At 43.4% G+C, this 19,848-nt stretch overlaps 1 protein-coding gene across 2 annotated transcripts in view; it reads left to right on the top strand.

The window, feature by feature from the left end:
- Nucleotides 1-6,738: 6,738 nt before the first annotated feature.
- Nucleotides 6,739-19,848, top strand: part of CNIH3 (cornichon family AMPA receptor auxiliary protein 3) — a 180,976-nt gene continuing 167,866 nt past the window's right edge. For both annotated transcript variants that reach the window (XM_060245980.1, XM_060245989.1), the window contains exon 1: nucleotides 6,739-7,373. In XM_060245980.1, the coding sequence (XP_060101963.1) occupies nucleotides 7,293-7,373 (81 nt within the window). In that variant the 5' untranslated portion in view covers nucleotides 6,739-7,292. The remainder of the gene's footprint in view (nucleotides 7,374-19,848) is intronic.

Genomic DNA, 19,848 nt, shown 5'->3' with positions numbered 1-19,848 from the left:
GAACTCCGCTCCTGTGAGCTCCTGCCCAGAATGAGGCCTGATTATAACTATGGTTAGTTTGTGAAACCAAGATTCAGTTTGCAGATGATAATCCAAAACGTGGTTTGCTGGCTTCATGGCCTTCACTCTTTCTTCTGCAATATCTTATCTGCATTAGGTTGACAATGGCACAATTAGAAGCTACAATTAGCCAGGGTGTCTGCATTCATGTCATGCAAAACCATAGTTGCCTTGATCCAGGGATGGGCCAAGGGTTTTTGGTGCCCTATGCCAGTCAGACCACCCCACCAACCATTCCATGTTTGATTAGTAGCCAATCTGGATGTATCCCTCCCTCCTGCAAGCCAACTGGGGTGTCCTCTAAGTGACTGGCGAGCCTCCCCCCCCCACCCCGGGCTGCTGCTTGCCACCAGCAAGCCACTTTTGTTGTTCCTGGTACCTGCCACCCCCTGAGTCCTAGGCAAATGCCTAGGTCTACCTAGTGGGTGGGCCTCTGACTTCATCCAGGTATCCTAACTTAATAAACCAGATCCTGGTTTTAGATTCTGCTTTGATGTGCCCTAACCAACTAGTTCAATTGCTTGAGTCTGCATGATCATACATACCACAATTAGTTTAATTAAACCAAGGTTTAATGTGATATATTCAGTTTCTGTTTCCATAGATTACAATGGAAACATAGTTTCTTTTCATCTGATGAAGGGAGCTTTGACTCCACAAATATTTTTGGTCTCCAAGGTGCTACTAGACTTGAATATAACAGTTCCACCTGTAACATTTCATGCCCCAATCAACTGGGATGAAATTAGCATAGCGATCTTCCCTGCTGACGTTTAGGCAAATGTGAAAAGGTTCTTGTTTTACAGTAAACTAAATTTCTCACTTAGAGAATGGGCACAGCCAAATTTGACAGTAACAGTATATTTTCAGATGGGAATAGGATAAGATTTTAAACCAACTGCAGAATGCAGGAAAGGGAAGCAAAAACATGTGCTCCCACACTTTAACTTGTTGGACATAGGTGAGCTTAGCAGTTTTCTGCAAAGTAGGCTGTTTTTCAATATTATTTATTTATTTATTTTATTATATTATATTTATATCCCACCCTCCCTTATTGGGCTCAGGGCAGCTAACAACAGTTAACAATTCGATAACGGATTTAAATTATTACAATAAAACATTATTAAAATATTAAAATTAAAAACAATTTTAAATACGATTTCAGATGGCATTCTGTCTAGTTCAAATAATTTATGTTAATGCTGTGGAACTACTACGCATCCCCATAGATGTTAAGAGCACCTCCAGTTAGTTATTAAAAGCCTGCCTGAACAGGTATGTCTTATAGGCCCTGCGGAATTGTGGCAAATCCCATAGGGCCCTGATCTCTTCAGGAAGGGCATTCCAGAGGGCAGGTGCAGTCATGGAGAAGGCTGTTGCCCTCGTAGTAGTCAGACAGGCATCCTTTAGCCCGGGGATCTTTAACAGATTTAACGAACTTGATTGTAGTGCTCTCTGGGGCTCGTGTGGGGAAAAGCGGTCCCAGAGATAGACAGGTCCCAGGCAATATAGGGCTTTAAAGGTCATGACCAGCACTTTGAACCAGGTTCGGAACACCACAGGCAATCAGTTCAGCGTCTCCAGTGCAGGTTGGATGTGCACCCATAAAGGCAGCTCCAATACCAACCTGGCTGCAGCATTCTGCACCAGTTGCAGCTTCTGGGTCCAAGTCAAGGGCAGCCCCATGTAGAGGGTGTTACAGTAGTCTATTCTAGAGGTGAGCGTTGCGTGGATTACTGTGGCCAAGTCGCTGCGCTCCAGGTATGGAGCCAACTGCCTAAGGTGATAAAATGCAGACCTGGCAGTGGCTGCCACCTGGGCCTCCATAGATAGTGAAGGCTCCAGGAGTACCCCTAAACTCTTGACCCTTGAAGCTGGCGCTAAAGGCGCCCCATTGAAGGTCGGTAAAGGGATCTCTCTTCCCAGACTGCCCCGGCTTAGGCACAGAACCTCTGTCCATGCTGGATTCAATTTCAGTCAACTTTGTCTGAGCCATTTCACAACGGCTTGTAATACCCGGTCCAGATTTTCTGGGACGCAGTCAGCCTGGCCGCCCATGAGGAGATAGAGCTGGGTATCATCTGCATATTGGTGACATCCCAGCCCATAACTCCGGACAATCTGGGTGAGGGGGCACATATAGATGTTAAATAATGTCAGGGAGAGAACCGCCCCCTGAGGCACTCCACACACTAGTGGGTGTCTCCGAGATGATTTCTCCCCCACTGCCATCCTCTGTCCCCAACCTTGGAGAAAAGAGGTAAGCCATTGGAGGGCAGACCCCTGGATCCCCGTGTTGGCAAGGTGGTGCGGCAGCAGCTGGTGGTCGACTGTATCAAAGGCAGCCGACAGATCTAATAACAACAGCACTGCCGATTCGCCTTGATCCAGATGTCTTTAGGAGATCATCCAAGAGGGCAACCAGTACTGTCTCTTTCCCATGGCCTGGGCAAAAGCTGGACTGAAATGGGTCTAATGTGGAAGTGTCATTCAAAAACCCCTGTAGTTGTGCTGCCACTGCCCTATCAATAACTTTGCCCAAAAAGGGCAAGTTTGAGACTGGTTGATAGTTGGCCAATTCGACCGGGTCTAAAGCTATGCTGGGATAAAAATGCTTCAAGCCCTGGAGGAACATATATGCATTCCTCCTCACATCCCCATATTCTGATTTGGTTTTAAAATAAGACACCCTCAATTGACAGGTTTTAAAAATGCATAAACAGGAGTGTACCTTTCTCACCCATTGGGCTAGCAACAGGCATGGGGTTTGTACTGGAGAATGGTGTAGCGGCTTTCACATGAGATTAAAGACACTGAAAGATCTCTTCACTGACATTTCAAACAGAGAAATCACAGATCCTTCCACATCATAAATTCCTTGTGTCACATCTGGGTTGGAACTGCCTGACAATGATGGTAATGGGATGTATTTACCTTGATCTCCAATCCTCTACTGTTTGCTCTGCAACAGATTATTACTCTCTGCCTTTCAGAAAAAACAGCACATTTGTGTCTCTTACAGCAGATATGTAGCATATTGCCAGGAAGTGGGGCAGGTATTTTCCTGTATCCTTCTCCAGTCTGCATCACCTAGTCTCAGAAGTTATAAGCAAAGCTTTTGGAAAAGCAAGAAAAAAAGGCACTCTCTTCCTCCCTTGGTGCAAAAACTGAATAAATGGAAACACTGGACAAATGCCTAAGGTGATGATCTTCTTCAATGGGAATGAGTGATAATGAGCATGCCAGATTACCTGTTGTGTAATTTTCTCTGTGTGATATCTTTGTCACATACCACTGTGAAAAGTGGATGATGAAGCACTGCAATAACAATACTTCCTAAAGGTTTCTGGTGATTAATCTGTTATATTTAACAGTCAATTTCTTTGTATAAAAGTTTTACTAAAGAATAGAGGGACTTTGGTTCAGATTTTGATCAGAAAGTTCTGAATAGCCTAGATGCTAAAAGTCTTTAAAAATACAGCTCAATAAAGCTTTTTTATTACAGTAGTAACTTTGAGCAGGAACAGTTTATCTGAACAATGCATTTCAGTCCCCTTCAAAGTTAGCAACCATTCTTGTCATTGTTTCAGTTCTACAGTATATGGGGCATAAAACTGAGAGCTTGCTTTAGGCATAGATATGACTAATAATGACACTCGTCTCTTCTGAGGAGAGATGGCTCAGGAATATGGTGATTGTGACAAAGATGTATTAAATCACGAATGGTGGGAATAGAAAATAGATTCCTATAATTTAGAATAAAGATGTCTAATTATACTCTTTACACTCATAGTTTCTACCTCTGCTATTTTGGCTTATAACCACTACTGCTAAAACTTGTTTTCCATATGTGTGCCTAAGCCTTGAAAATTCATTTAACTATTGGTATAACAACATCTTTTGACAATAGATTATGATGTGGACTGTTCACAAGCCTGCACACCCGTCATCACTATAAAAATGTCTGCCACATCGTCCAGTTGTCAGCACCCCTTACAACTGATTCAGCTTTTGTGTGTGTGTGTGGAGATTATCCCCCACCATTTTATTTACCATTTTCATACCACATCCTTTTTGAAAAGACCAGAACAGGGTTTGATATAGGTGAGAAGGAAGCAAAAGGGGTTAATGGAATAAGTAGTTACATAGGATAAGGCAGCCTGAAGGATGAGAGAAAAGTTTTAAAAGGTTGAAGAATGACAGACTGATATTTTTTTTAAAAAATATTCTCTCTATTAGTTTTCTCCCTTTTGTTTCTATAGCAGACCCAGACATCACGATCAAATTTAAATTACAGTCAAAACAACCTTTGCAATACATATGTGGTTGAATCATACATCAATTAAGTTTGCATAACAGGTGAGGTCTTATTAAAAATTCTGTTCTCTTGTTTTTAAGTCACAACTTTTAAATACCTGCAGTTTGGTTGCCAGAGACTGATGATGAAAGTACAGGGGGGGGGGGGGGGTGGCACACAGACTACTCAAGGGGAAGGAAGGCATAGCCATAGTAATGAGAGAGAGAGAGCTAAAATATTAAGACATATAATCAAGATATTCTTCAACATTAAACTATTTGAAAATATTTATGAATGATTGAATAATTCAATCTATGGTAACTTGGAAACTGCCCCCTTCCGTCTGAGGTTACTTTATTTCTAATGCAATGATCAGAAACTGTATGTATTTTGTAACTTTGGGATGGTGCTGGCTGTGTCTTTGTCATTTTATATATACAGGGGACAACTATCACATGCATCAGTTTCTCAGTCTGTACAGAAGTGGCTGATAGGATTGCTGGAGAAAACTTGCCCCATCCCTTTAATAGAAGCTTAATAAGATGTTATTTACCAGGTAATGTTATTTACCTTCTTGCCATGAAATGCATCAGCTGCCTATTTCCATACATTAAGGCTCTATTAAAAGGACAGGACACTTTCCTGCAACCCTTGTGACTGAAAGATTTGTGTATGTTGGTGCTGCTATTTGAATATCAGCACTTTTCCCAGCATGGAGGGTAATCTGTGTGTGTTTTTAAAAAGGTATTGGCTTAAGAAGAGGCCTCAGATATAGATAAATTTGTAGGCAGATTTTTGAGCTGTGTAGATCTGCTAAGAAAATAATATTTTGGAAAAACAAAAGGTCAGTAACATGATCAGATTTAATGGAACCATGTAGAATACAGTTGTCCTTTCAAAGCTTCTGTAGTTCTGGAAACAACCTGAAGAGACACAATTGTGAGCATCAAATGATGTAGCTGAAATGCTGTAATATTTAGGTTTGCTATTCAGCTTGTCAGTCTTCCGTGTTTAGTGAGAGAGGTTCCTGAAGACGCAAAGGAATCCAGTCTTGTACACAGCTGCGATTAGACTAGCTATATACATTTATTTACAACTATAATACAGACTAGCAAAATGCTCCGCACACAATTCACCATCCAACCTCCAACAAGTAGCAGAGTACTACTGTACATTATACTACTACATTTATACTACTGTACATTTATACATGTCCTCTAGGTAAGAGACCAATCAGGTTTAGTGCTGAGTCATGGTCACATCACTCTGGCTGATGCAATCTAGCTGTCTTCCAGATGCCCCTGTCAGCCAGATCATCTAATGTCAATTAGATCCTTTGCTGTCAGCAGTGGTCTGTCGCCTGCACATACACTGACAACCTGAAGAGACACACTTGTGAGCATCAAATGATGTAGCTGAAATGCTGTAATATTTAGGTTTGCTATTCAGCTTCATACTGTATGCCTGCCAACCCCAAGTTTGGAAATTCATGGATATTTGAGGGTGGAGCCTAGGGAGGATGGGGTTTGGAGGGGAGGGATTTCAGCAAGGATGTAGTGTCATAGAGTCCAAAGCTGCCATTTTCTCCAGGAAAACTAGTTTCTATAGTTTGGTGATAGGGTGTTTTGATTCTCCTTCAAAACTACTGAAAAAGGCCATGAAATAAAACTTATATGCTTTCATTATACCCTGAAATGTGGCCTTCTTTGTGGTTTTCTGTCCCTGAATTTCCCCTTTAAGTAGCAGGAAGATGTTCAGATAAATTAATTCGATAGCATGGTTAAAATATTTCCCTTCTAGGGAGAATACATTTTGCTCATTCCTTTACCAAGATGACATGTAAATCAGACTTCATGTATGAAGACCATAGTGCACAGCTAGGAACAGTTTCCTGGGAGTAAGCCCCACTGAATAGACCTGAGTAGGATTTTGACTAGACATGATTTCCGATTTGCCCCCTTAACAGTTAGCTTGGAACGACGCTGAAGTTACAAGACCCCAGGAGATCAGTTTATCAAGGTGGAGCAGGTGGCAGGGGGAGGAGAAGAGATGAGGACCGCCATCAGTCAACGTGTAGGAGCCACGTGGTTTCTTCCTGGCTTCTGTTAAAACTCTGGAGAATCCGCGTAAGCTGGAGAGGGGGCGAAGAAGCCGCGGGAGCGGGAAAGTGAGAAGATTCCAGTGACTTGGTGCTGCTGAGGGTGTCAATCAGGAGCTGCAGAAAGGAAAGTGAGAGAAACAACAAGATCATACAGCAGCAGGTAAACAGCTTTCCCTTTTTTTCTTCCGAAGCAACAGCCGCCCCTGCCGCCGGCTGAATGAAGGACGTCGCCCTTCCTCTACATAGCTATCGAGCAGGTGATCTTGGAGAAGGCAGCGCTCAGAACCAGATCACGGAACAAAGAAAGTCTTGCTGAGAAGTGGAGGAAGCCGATAAGCTCCTCTCCCTGGGGGTTGTCATCCGCTTCTACAGAGAAGAGCCCGTTCCGGGAGAGAACTAGCGAGGCTCTCCCTGTTCCCGACCCGTATAGGCTCCTGTGAGAGGCAGATGGCTCTTTCCCGGGTAGCGAGCTTGGGTTTGGGATAATTTGACGGTTGAGCGCGCAGCGAGCTTCCCTTGTGATGCTCTTCTCTCTCTAAGATGACTTTTCCTCTTCGCCTACTTTGACCGGCAGTTCGGGAGGAATTCGATCTGTACCCCCGGGTGGCAGCTCCAGCAGAAGTGCGGGTGATCCTCCTGAATGCTTGTGTGCTGTTTATCAAGCTCGAGAGATGCCTTTTATACCTATGGAGAAGTTTCCTGAAGGGGGCTGGTGTTTGGCTCTACCGGTAATCTGAGAGGGAGAAACTCTTTCCGCCTCGGATTCCTGCTCAGGCGGCTGGTTTCCTGAGTTTGGGTGCATGCAGGCCAGTTTGGCAAGGCTCTTCACTCATCATGGCCTTTACTTTTGCTGCCTTCTGCTATATGCTTTCCTTAGTGCTATGTGCTGCCCTCATCTTCTTCGCTATCTGGCATGTGAGTAAATTCTTCCTTCAGATCTCTTTCTTCTGTTCCACTCATGGCCCCACTGCTTTCATCCACAATTTGTGCCTTTTATCTCACTTTTCTTCCATACCACTTAACATACATGGAATTCCCGAGAAGTGCCTCATCCAGATGCTGACCAGAACTGCTTAGTTTTGACAAAGTCACTGCACAGAGTACCTTCAGATCATGCCCAGTTTACAGTTCCCTCAATTAAGTGGACTTATCTCTTTTCCAACCCCAAGAAACTCCCCCCCCCCAGTGCTGTATGTTTTTATCTTACTTGACAATCAGCTTTTTAATAGTAATGAAGGGATCATAAACATATGACATGCACTGTTAAGATTTTCTGATGACCCAAACATAAAATATTCCTTTTTGTCAAAATTGTCTGTCTTTTGTTGTTGCACTTATAATTAAAAACTAGTGTTTTGTTGTTGCACTTAGCATCAGAAACTAGTACTTGTCAGACATCACTAATTGAAACTATTGTTATGCCAATCAACTAAACTAACTTGACAAGATTTAGACAAAGATTTTTCAATGGACTGTAAAATAAAATTAGATAGGATGTATTTTATTCAAATTATTTCAGCCTGTTTTTTAATCAGGAAAATTATCTCTCAGTTTGGATTAGGACCACGGAGCAGGGGTTGTAGAGGCTTCAGCCCCACTGAGTCATTTTCTGAACCTAAAATGGTCCAGAAAGGTTATTTGCCCCATTAGGGGGGTGCATGTGTACTGAATACTTGCATGTGCAGCTCCAACATCGGGCAAATAATATCCCCAAGGCTGTTTTGCTAAGGAAAACAACGTGGTGAGAGGATGCTGAAGACCTTCCCCCTGTTCTGAATCTGGCTCTCCCTTGTGGTGATCCAGGTTTGAATCTCCATGGAGAACTCGAAACTGCAGTATGACTGCAATGGCAATTATGTGGTACATGTAGCAGGCAGTCTGGCCTATCAGAATCTCCTGCCTGAAGACAAAGGTACCACAATATAATTAGGTTGCCACTCTCCTCCTTTTTTATGTTGTCAAACTCTTATCCTTCAGTATCTCTTCGTTACATTGATGTTTTTGCAATGACTAGGCCATCAAAAAGTCTTATTGGCCAGAGTCTTCTACCTAAACATGTAGGAAGTAGGTGCTATTTGTGATGGGCAGCCAATTAAAGATTTTTTTTCTCCTATAGCTAGACAGTTAACAAAATGGAAATAGAAATACAAAAAAACTGAAGCTTGGAACATGTCTTTATTCAAAATAGTCTTTGGAATATCTCATAGAATCATAGAGTTGGAAGGGACCTCCAGGGTCATCTAGTCCAACCCCCTAAACAATACAGGAAACTCACAAATACCTCCCCCTAAATTCACAGGATCTTCATTGCTGTCAGATGGCCATCTAGCCTCTGTTTAAAAACCTCCAAGGAAGGAGAGCCCACCACCTACCAAAGAAGCCTGTTCCACTGAGGAACCACTCTAATGGTCAGAAAGTTCTTCCTAATGTTGAGCTGGAAACTCTTTTGATTTAATTTCAACCCATTGGTTCTGGTCCTAGGCTCTCCTTTCCAGGCTAAACATTGGTTCTGGTCCTACCTTCTGGGGCCACAGAAAACAATTCCACACCATCCTCTATATGACAGATGGTGATCATATCACCTCTCAGCCGTCTCCTTTCCAGTCTAAACATCCCCAGCTCCACCAACCTTTCTTCATAGGACTCTGTCTCCAGACCCCTCACCATCTTCATTGCCCTCCTCTAGGCCCATTCCAGCTTGTCTATATCCTTCTTAAAATGTGGTGCCCAAAACTGAACACAATACTCCAGGTGAGGTCTTACCAGAGCAGAGTAAAGTAATACCATCACTTCACGTGATCTGGACACTATACTTCTGTTGATACAGCCCAAAATTGCATTTGCCTTTTTAGCCACCACATCACACTGTTGACTCATGTTCAGTGTATTATTCACTAAGACCCCTAGATCCTTTTTGCACATACTACTGCTAAGACAAGTCTCCCCCATCGTATAACCATGCATTGGATTTTTCTTACCTAAATGCAGAACTTTACATTTATCCCTGTTAAAATTCATTTGATTGGTTTTAGTCCCGTTTTCCAGCCTGTCAAGGTCATCCTGTGTCCTGTTTCTGTCTTCTACTGCATTTGTGACCCCTCCCAATTTAGTATTATTGGCAAATTTAACAAGCATTCCCTCTATTCCATCATCCAAATCATTTATAAAGATGTTGAACAAAGCAGGTCCCAGAACAGATCCTTGAGGCACTCCACTTGTCACTCCTCTCCAAGAGGATGAGGAACCATTCACAAGCACTCTTTGGGTGCGATCTGTCAACCAGTTACAGATCCACCTAATGGTAACAGGATCAAAACCACATTTTACCAACTTGTCAACAAGGACAGTATGTGCAACGTTATCAAACCCTTACTGAAATCAGATAACATGTTCACGAGACCATGAATTGACCGTCCCAGTAGTTACCAGATATACTGGGGGTAGATCCAGTCACTCTGCTCATCAAAGTTTGAAGCCTTCCTCTAGCCAAAGAAGTCTTCATTTAATCTGACTCTTCCTTTGGAGAGTCCGTTAAGTTAGATGAATGCAGTTATCAATCCACAAGGAAGCCAAAGCAATAGGCACAAAGAACATGAAACTCAGTTTGAATAATGGTGCCACAATTCATGTTCTTCCTGATCACATACTTAGTCATGAGGTATACTTTGCATGTGATCAACATTTATTATATTTTTCAGAATCAAATGATGGCATTTGATCAATGTTATGGTGCTAAACTGGTAAACTGTGATTCAGATTAAATCTATACACATATAAACACATATTTGGGGAGCAGCAATGTTTTTGAGTAGCTAAAGTGAGATTATTGGGGCTTTTAGAAAAAAGCTGTAGGCAATAAGGAGCAGTTGTTGAGTTCTTGATTCTGTAAATGATTTTTCACATGGAAAACATCTCTGATCCAGGGTACTTGAAAAATGGAGAAGCAAACTTAGTTGGGAGACCCTACTCTGAACATGTTAAGAGGCACTCTGCTGTTATTAGTGCCACTGGTACAAATTCTATTATGGTGACTCCATGTGGAAACAATGGAATAACTAAAATTTGAATTTATATTGCCACATTTCTTCCTAATGAATCCCTTTCTTAATCTGCTTCTCTAGTTTGAAAATAAATAACACCAACAATAATAATATTTGCTTTTAATAAAACCTGTTCCTCAGTGCTTTTGTTGGCCTTATAGAAATTTCTGAGGCCTATAATAGTGTCCCTTTAATTTTTGTACCTGTAAACAGGAATTGTAAACAGGAATTGTTTCATGGCATGGCTGTCAAACATGTCACCTATCAAATTCTGATCCACATATGTTCAAGTAGGAGATTTTCTAACAACTGTTAACAGTTTGGCACTATGTGGAGAATAATAATGCTGAAAGAATAGTTTTTACTTTCATTGCTATTTCCTTTTGTTTACAAAGCATCAATGTAGATATAGAAGCCATGTAGAGCTACGGTGTGTGGGTCAGATGAAATAGCCCTTGCCTAGCATACAAAGATTGTGTGATTGCCATCCACAGGAACATATCCCAGAGATGCCCCACACTTAAGCCAAATAGAAACATTATTGTCCCATTAACTATTAAGCCATGATTGTGGCTTCCAGCCATTTATGGACCACACTGCATCTCCCTGGGAATACTTTCTTTAGGAGGGTTATTTTATATGAGACATTCTCAAGAATTGATTGTTTATAAATAATTCTGCCCCAGACTTAGGGGATTCCAGATTGTGTTCTTCAGTGTTAAGGAGAAGATACAGGCTGATCTTTGCCCTTCACTGCAAAACCCCTTGTGCCCAGAAACTGCTCCGGAGGCATATTCTGTCTCCCAGCCAAGGGGATTCAACACTAAGCACTTTTCTCTTTCCCATAAAAATAACTATGTGTGGTCACTTGTTTTAGTAACTGCTTGATGGCTACTACCTGTAAAATTTTATTTATTAAAAGTCTTTTTGCTCAAAGTGACTCGATGTGAGCAATGGAAGTGCCTTCATTGCAGACTTTGGGGCAAGAGGGACTGCAATAGTGGGTTTAATTAAAAGCTTTCAAAATTGCACCCCCACACACACCAGATCCAAAAGACAGACAGCTTAATGTGTCCAAAGTTATCTAATGGTTTGAAATATAAAAACTGAACTGTACATTTTTGTTTTTCAAAGTTCCTGGTATTTATTAGTTATCCTAGTGCCTTGGTTTTCGTTGGGTACAACAGTGGAAAAGGGGAGGAGGTCTGCTTCTTACAGCAATTAGCCAGAACTCTGTGTACACATTTTGCACTGTATTTCTGCAAGTAAAAGGAATTAAAAGTGAAAGCTAAAAGTGAAAAGCCAAAAAAGCCTGATGGGACTAGGCCCTCTTGTGGCTGTAGCTCAGTGGGACAGGTGTTCTTTAAAGCAAGGAGATGATCAAAATTAAATTATTTGTGTTATGCTGTGACACTATAATTGTTTAGACCAGGGGTGGGGAACAGTAGCTCTCAGATGTTTTTTGCCTACAACTCCCATCAGCCCCAGCCATTGGCCATGCTGGCTGGGACTGATGGAAGTTGTAGGCAAAAAACATCTGGAGAGCCACTGTTCCCCACCCCAGTAGACATTCTTTCTCTACAAAGAGATACCCTAACCCTGTCCATACACTTTAATCAAGATAATGTGTCTGACAGCCAGTATTGCGAGGGTAAGGATAAAGTGAGCATGCTGTATCTCCACTGGCTCTGCATTCTTCTGTCTATAACCCTATAATGTATTTATATATTCTACAGTTTAGATAATATTGGATTTATATCCCACCCTATAATCTGAATCTCAGAGTGGTCGCAATCTCCTTTACTCCCCCCCCCCCCCCCCGGCCACAAACAGACACCCTGTGAGGTAGGTGGGGCTAAGAGAGCTCTTACAGCAGCTGCCCTTTCAAGGATAACTCCTACAAAAGCTATTGCTGACCCTAGGCCATTCCAGCAGGTGCAAGTGAAGGAGTGGGGAATCAAACCCAGTTCTCCCAGATAAGAGTCCGCGCACTTAACCACTACACCAAATTGGCTCTCAGTTTATCCCTTGTTTAGGGATAAAACAAAACATTACACAGATCTTTTCATCAACATTTTCTACTGTGTACTGAAATCTGATTCCAGCTGTGGGCAACTAATGGGCACAGGGCTTCGGTTTGTGCTGGTGAAGAGTAAGAAATCAAACCCAGTTCTCCATCTTAGAGTCTGCTGCTTTTAACCACTATACCACACTGGCAGGGTGGTTAAAAGCTTTTAACTGATTTTTGTGAGTGAGATGATAAGCCTGTACCAATGTCTTTTTAAACATTCTTCTTTTTAGAGGATGGGGGTATAAAGACAGGTACTTTTTTCTGTCAAAGTAGCGTAGGCAATATGAAGGGCAAGAGAGCTCTGACTCTCTCCATCATTGAGCATTTCTTGCAATTAGTCAAGTAACTATAACAACTGAGCACTTGAAAATGCCACAACAGTTTCTGTGGTGATAAAACCAGGAGCCAAAGGAAAAGAAGAGGCACTTAGCAGCACAGACAGGAGTTGGGGATGGGGAAGGTGGAACGGCATTACTGCTAAGACTACGCCTGCATAAATAGATTCTGTGAAGTCCGAAGACTTCCTCACTTGATCCCCACTCAAACTATTAAGAAAAATACAGTAAGCACTATTTGTACTCTTTCTTTCAAAAACTATTTTTGGAAGTAAAAATGAGGCATTTTACTCTCTGCAATTGCCTTGGTGATTTTCAGACATTTGCTGAAGAAATTCTAAAGACTTCTTTGATGATTTAAAGTGTGAATTCCTCTGTTTCTAACACAAATACAGATGATCCTTTAAACCTGATTTGGTTCAGATTTGATCTCCAATTTAGGTATTGTTCTATAAGATTTCACAAGAGAAATGAGACACGTAAAACAAAGTCTATAATTTAAAAATGTGAACTTAATTTTTTTTTCTTGTTCATATTTCAGATTGGAATATCTAGCTTTGATTTTGCAAGATCTTAAACACTCTCAAGAGAATTCTCCATATTTCTGTACATTCCAATTTCAGATTAAATCATCTGTGAAAGCCTTAAAGGATTATTTTAGCCAAGCCAGGTACATGGTTTCAGAGTGTCTGGCATCCATAAGCCATCTGGGTGTTAGGGATAGGGATAGGAATGAAGCAGGAAAATGTGGTTTGTTTTGGTTGGTGATGTGCTCAGTTTGTGAGCCATGAACCATCGCAAACTTCTAAGAGCTAAACAAACCAGTTTGGTTTGTGAGGTTCATGACACAACCCCCCCCCCTCGCCATGCTAGAGACACCAGATTCACAATGGGGATCTCTGGCTGGGTCTTTTCTATCTGCCCTCCAAGTTTGGATATATGGGGTTCAAGTTATGGTATGCCAAAAAGGTGCCATCCTCCATTGTTTACAATGGAGGGGGGGAACCGCAAAATAGCAAGGGCAATAGAAGCCCAACAGAACAGAATCAAAGTCCCAGAGAATCTCTGCAGTAGAAATGGAAGGTGGGGGACTTTTCTGCAAGCCCATCAGAACCAGTGTCACTGTGGCAGTGCAAACTCAACAAGACTAAGGTCAAACCAGAGAATCTCTGCAGCAGAAACTGAAGAGGGTGATTTTGCAAGCCCAACAGAACCAGTGCAATGAATTACTGCCTGGCTGAATCCAGTAGGCAAGCACAACAGTAGGAAAACACAGAATAGGATATATCTCAAAGAATCACCACTATGTTCTAAGAACTCTTAGATATTCATATATGTATTAATAAAGTACTATGAATATACAAATAATTCTGAGTATAATTGCTTAATGTCAAATTTTAACATAGTAGCAGCATCACATACACAAAACAGAACACTTCCAGTTATAAAGGAACAAATTCACAAAGTGAAAGTCCCAGCAAATTGCTATGCAGAGAGGGTCTGTTTCAACAAGAGAAGATTATGAATTTGTGGCTCCAAAGTGGTGCTTCTGAAATTCTCTGACATTTTAGGTTCAAGCTCTTCTTCAGGAATCAAATTGTTACAAAAATAATGTATCATTCATCCAGGTCCCGTTAACACAATTCCAACTGGCATAGCTCTCAATATTTCACAATCTGGGTAGTACCTCTCCTCCACCAATGCAAAGTTCTAGTGTCCAGTAGAACCCACTGTGTATGTGGCAATGCCAGTTTAATCACAGATCAAGCAAAGGGCATTTTTGCAAGCCCAGCAGAACCAGTACAAAGCACAGAGTACCCAGTAGTGCCAGTTGTCAGGATGGATCTGACACACTGTTTCTGGTAACATGTCCTTCTATATGTATTCTGCAACATTATATTCAATAGGCATTCTAATTCATGGTACATGCTGATTATGCTTTGGAACTTTGAGTTGTCTTACTTTGACTTCTAGTAGTAGATTTATTTGTATCCCGCCCTCCCCGCCTAGGCGGCTCAGGGCGGCTAACAACATTCTAGTGTGGTAGCAGACATAACTATGTAACCACTAAAAATGTGCAGATGGACTAGGGAGGAAACTGTGTGTGTAATCAATTGTAATTGAGACTGAAGTAGTACTTATCGTGTTGCTTGGTAACATATAAGAAGGGCTTGGCCACTGATCTTGGTCCTCCAGATAACTCTGTGCTGCGCCATCTGTGGAAACTAGCCCTAGGTTGGTAGGAGACTTTTTGCATGGATTTTTTGACTATAACTGTATGCTTTGTTCCTGCTTTCGTTATTCCTGACTTTGGCTGTTCACAGCACAAGGTACACATTCTGTATCTGAACTCAGTAAAACTTTTACTCTTTTACTATGAGTCAGTAACTGGCAGAGCCTTGCACCAGTGAAATTACAGAGTGCCCAGCAGAACCCAATGCTACTGGAATTGCAAGCTTAAAAGGACTGATCTCAAAGCACAAAGTCACAAGTTTGGGTGGGGTACAGGGGAGATGGGATTTTGCAAGCATTGTACAAGAAAATGGGAAGTGAACAAATAGGAATGCTGGCGGTTGTGGCGGAGGGGGGGGAGAACCCTCTTGAAATGAACATGACTAGTTTGAAACTGATCACAGTGTTTCCAAGGCTGAAGAATTCTCCCCCACCCCCGGTTGCTTTGAAGTTTGGAAAACATTTTATTTGACTGGAGACAGACTGTCTGGAAATGTATCCATTCACTAACCATTAGGAGTCTCCATAAACTACTTGAAAATTTGTGGAAAATTTGTGCCAGTTGGCCTGCCACAAATTTTGTCACAAACTTTAGTTTGTGAGCCAGTTCCTGCCCTTTCCTAGCTAGGAACAGCCAGCACAAATAGACTCATGAACTGTCAGCCTATGCAAGTGACATAGTCCAGAAGATGTCTTTAGTGGAAAACTTCTGGTTTGCACCTCGAAAAACAGCTTACCCCTCCATTTGCTCATGTACTACTAGTTTTATTGGATTTGGTCAATTAACTCATTGTGATTGTTTTATGGTACTGTTTGGGTCTGAATGATATAATTTTTTTGGCAAATTAATTGGAGGGGGGTTTATTAGGGAGGGATTCATAGTCAATTATTGCCATTTGATTTAACCTATGTGTTTTACCAATTAATGTACAAAGGGAGATTTGGGTTGGGCTTGATTGGGTTGATTTGAAATTGGGAGCTAGCGGGTGGAGTGGATTGGGGGAGTTATTTGGGGGTGGTGCTAGTCGGCATTGGAGGCGGTGGCTATGACAACGGTTCCACCAGTGGGGATGATTGGCCCAGGGATTCCAGTGCTCCTGGGGAGGGGGAGGTATGGCGGTGGGAACAGGCAATGATATAGGGGAAGGGGGCCGAGACAAGTCAGTGCTCGACCACCTTCCAGTCTGCGTCCCATCCCGACGGTGACAGGTAGTAGGGCCAGTTTGGATGACCCGCCTCTGTCATTGGTGTTATGCAATGCCAGGTCCATTAATAATAAGACCTCTGTCCTTCGAGAGTTTTTACTCGAGCAGGACATGGACCTGGCTTGCATGACTGAGACCTGGGTTCGAGAGGGAGATACAGTGGCCCTCTCACAAACAGCTCCCCCGGGTTACTCAGTCTTTCACCAATTGCGGATTAGCGGGCGGGGGGGAGGAGTGACGTTGTTCATACAAGAGGCTTACTCCTCTAGGGCGCTCCCAGCCCCAAAGATCGAAGGCATTGAATGTGCCGGTCTGGCATGGGAAGTTGGAGAGGAGTTGGCAATTTGGCTGGTGTACCGTTCGCCTAGCGCACCAGCCGGTGCCTTACCGTCCCTGCTCGAGGCTGTGGTAGGCTGGGCGTTGGAGCACCCAAGGCTGGTGATCCTGGGTGACTTCAACGTCCATGCTGATGACCCGGCCTCCAGTTCGGCGATGGACCTAGTGTCATCCATGGTGATGCTAGGGCTCTCTCAATTTGTTACATCTCCCACGCACCAGGCCGGGCACATGTTAGACCTGATCTTTGCGGCCGGGGTTATGGTGGATGTTATAATCGCAGAAGCGGTGCCATGGTCGGACCACCTTGCCCTTAGGGATCATGTGGACGCTCCACGCTAAATCTGTCTAGGCGACAAGAGCATTATGGCTCGCCCCTCAGAACCAGATGGATCCGGAACGGTTCCAAATGGTTCTGCGGGATCTCTGGCCCTCTGGTGATTCCCTCAATGACCTGGTTGAGACCTGGCATAGCCGGCTCTCCAGGGCTATTGATGAGATCGCACCTCGATGCCCTCTGCGACCTCGGACTAGGCTGGCACCGTGGTATACCCCGGAATTATGCCAGCTGAAACAGGGCCTCAGACGGCTAGAGAGGCAATGGCGGCGTACTTGTGACGAAGCAACTAGAGCATCTTATAGGGAGTTTATGAGGTCCTATGAGATGGCAGTCAAGGCCACAAAGAAAACGTACTTAGCGGCTAAGATTGCGTCTGCAAATTTGCGCCTGGCACAATTGTTTAGGACAATTCGGAACCTTACTACATTGTCACAAGGCAAACCAAATGTTAAGGAATTAGAGATAGGCTGTGAGGCATTTGCGAAATTTTTTGCAGACAAAGTCCAGTCGCTCCGTCGCAACTGCCCTGCCATATTAGATACAGTATGTGAACTCGAGGCTCCGTGCCTATCTTCTGGTTTGACTCTGGACTGTTTCGACCCGCTAGACCTAGAGGAAGTTGGCAGAATCCTCTCTACTGCACGCCCAACAACTTGCGATCTGGACCCGTGCCCCTCCTGGCTAATTAAAGCTTGCCAGGAGGAGCTGAGATGTCCTATACGGGACATCATAAATAGATTTCTTTCGGAGGGTTTTTTTCCAACCCCTCTGAAAGAGGCAGTGGTTCGCCCCCTCCTGAAAAAAGCTACATCAGACCCAGCCGAATTGGCTCATTACCGGCCGGTCTCAAACTTGCCCTTTCTGGGCAAAGAAATAGAGAGGGCTGTGGCATTGCAGCTACAGAGTTTCCTGGATGACGCTTCCACTTTAGATCCATTCCAGTCTGGCTTCCGCCTGGGCCATGGAGCAGAGACAGTGTTGGTCGTCCTCTTGGATGATCTCCGGCGACATCTGGACCGAGGCAGTGCGGCGGTATTGCTGTTGTTAGACCTTTCGGCTGCATTCGATATGGTCGACCACCGGCTGCTGACCCGCCGCCTTGCCAATGCAGGAATTCAGGGGCTAGCCTTGCAGTGGCTTTCCTCTTTCCTGGAGGGTCGGGGACAAAGGGTGGCAATTGGGGGAGAGCTGTCCCAGAGACACCTACTTAACTGTGGGGTGCCTCAGGGGGCAGTTCTCTCCCCGATGTTATTTAACATCTACATGCGCCCCCTTGCCCAGATTGCCCAGAGATACGGGCTAGGTTGTCACCAGTATGTGGATGACACCCAGCTCTATCTACTGATGGGTGGCCGGGCTGCCGATGTCCCTATAAACTTGGACTGAGCGTTGCAAGCTGTGGCAGATTGGATTAGGTCGAGGGGGCTGAAATTGAATCCAGCAATTGAAATTGAATCCTAGGTCCTTTGCCTAGGGCGTGGTGGTCCGGAGGGAGGGATCTCCCTTCCAGCTTTTGACGGTGCGTCACTGATACCAGTGCACAGGGTCAGGAGCTTGGGAGTGCTACTGGAGTCTTCCTTGACATTGGAGGCCCAGATAGCAGCCACTGCCAAATCCGCCTTCTTTCATCTTAGGCGGGCGAGGCAGTTGGCTCCCTTCCTGGAACGCAATGACCTGGCAACAGTGATCCATGCAACAGTCACCTCGAGGCTAGATCACTGTAATGCCTTCTACATGGGGCTGCCCCTGTGCCGAACTTGGAAACTGCAGCTAGTGCAGAATGCAGCAGCCAGACTGCTATTGGGCCTACCTCGGTGGGAACGTGTGCAGCGTAGGCTGCGGGAGCTGCATTGGCTGCCAATTGTTTACCGAGTTCGTTACAAGGTGCTGGTTATTACCTTTAAAGCCCTATATGGCCGAGGACCTGCCTACCTTAGGGACCGCCTCTCTCCATATGTTCCCCAGAGAGCACTATGATCCAGTTCACAAAACCTTCTGGAAGTACCTGGGCCAAAAGAGGCGAAACTAAAAACCACTAGAGAACAGGCCTTCTCTATAAAAGCACCCCAATGGTGGAACCAGCTGCCAGAAGAGGTGCGGGCCCTGCGGGATCTTGGCCAATTCCGTAGGGCCTGCAAAACCGCCCTCTTCCGGCTAGCCTTCTAAGTTGGAGCTTGGAATAAACATCACGTCATCATTAATATAACTGAGATAGTAGCACTATTAGATTATATTTTTAGATTGTTTTTAGATTATTTAAATACTTAATTGTTAACTGTATTGAACCGTATAATCTTGTTTTATTGTTTTAATATGGCTCTTGCCATGTCCTGTAAGCCGCCCTGAACCTGCCTCGGCAGGGAGGGTGGGGTATAAATAAAATTTATTATTATTATTATTATTATTTTGAAGTTAGCAATATAGTGCTAAATCAGAGAATAATAAATCATGAAAGTACTTGTGTCTTGCCTGTCTAGTCTGGTGTGTGTGATATATCTATAGCGATGCTACTATTGTGTCTTTCCTTTCCAGCTCCAGTTTTACACTTCAGTGTGACATCAGCTCATGAAATTATCTTCCAAAATAATTTTTGTTTTTTTTAAAAAAATAACAAAGTGTAGTCCAGTTAAGCCTAAAACCACCTAAAAATATGAGGCTTGAATATACTGAATTTGACATTGGATAATAGTTACACACTATCTCTCTCAGTTCGTTCTGCAAAGACCTTGGTTATTAGTCTGCTCCTAAATGTTGTTGCTATGCAACTATTTAAGCTGGTACTGAAGTTATTTTAAAATTGCTGTATACATTGAGATTCATTGAATGAAATC

The sequence above is a fragment of the Heteronotia binoei genome, chromosome 1 (assembly GCF_032191835.1).
Source record: "Heteronotia binoei isolate CCM8104 ecotype False Entrance Well chromosome 1, APGP_CSIRO_Hbin_v1, whole genome shotgun sequence".
In the NCBI taxonomy this organism is placed as follows: domain Eukaryota; kingdom Metazoa; phylum Chordata; class Lepidosauria; order Squamata; family Gekkonidae; genus Heteronotia; species Heteronotia binoei.
The sequence above is the reverse complement of the archived record's forward strand: the minus strand, read 5'-3'. Positions and strand labels throughout refer to the sequence as shown.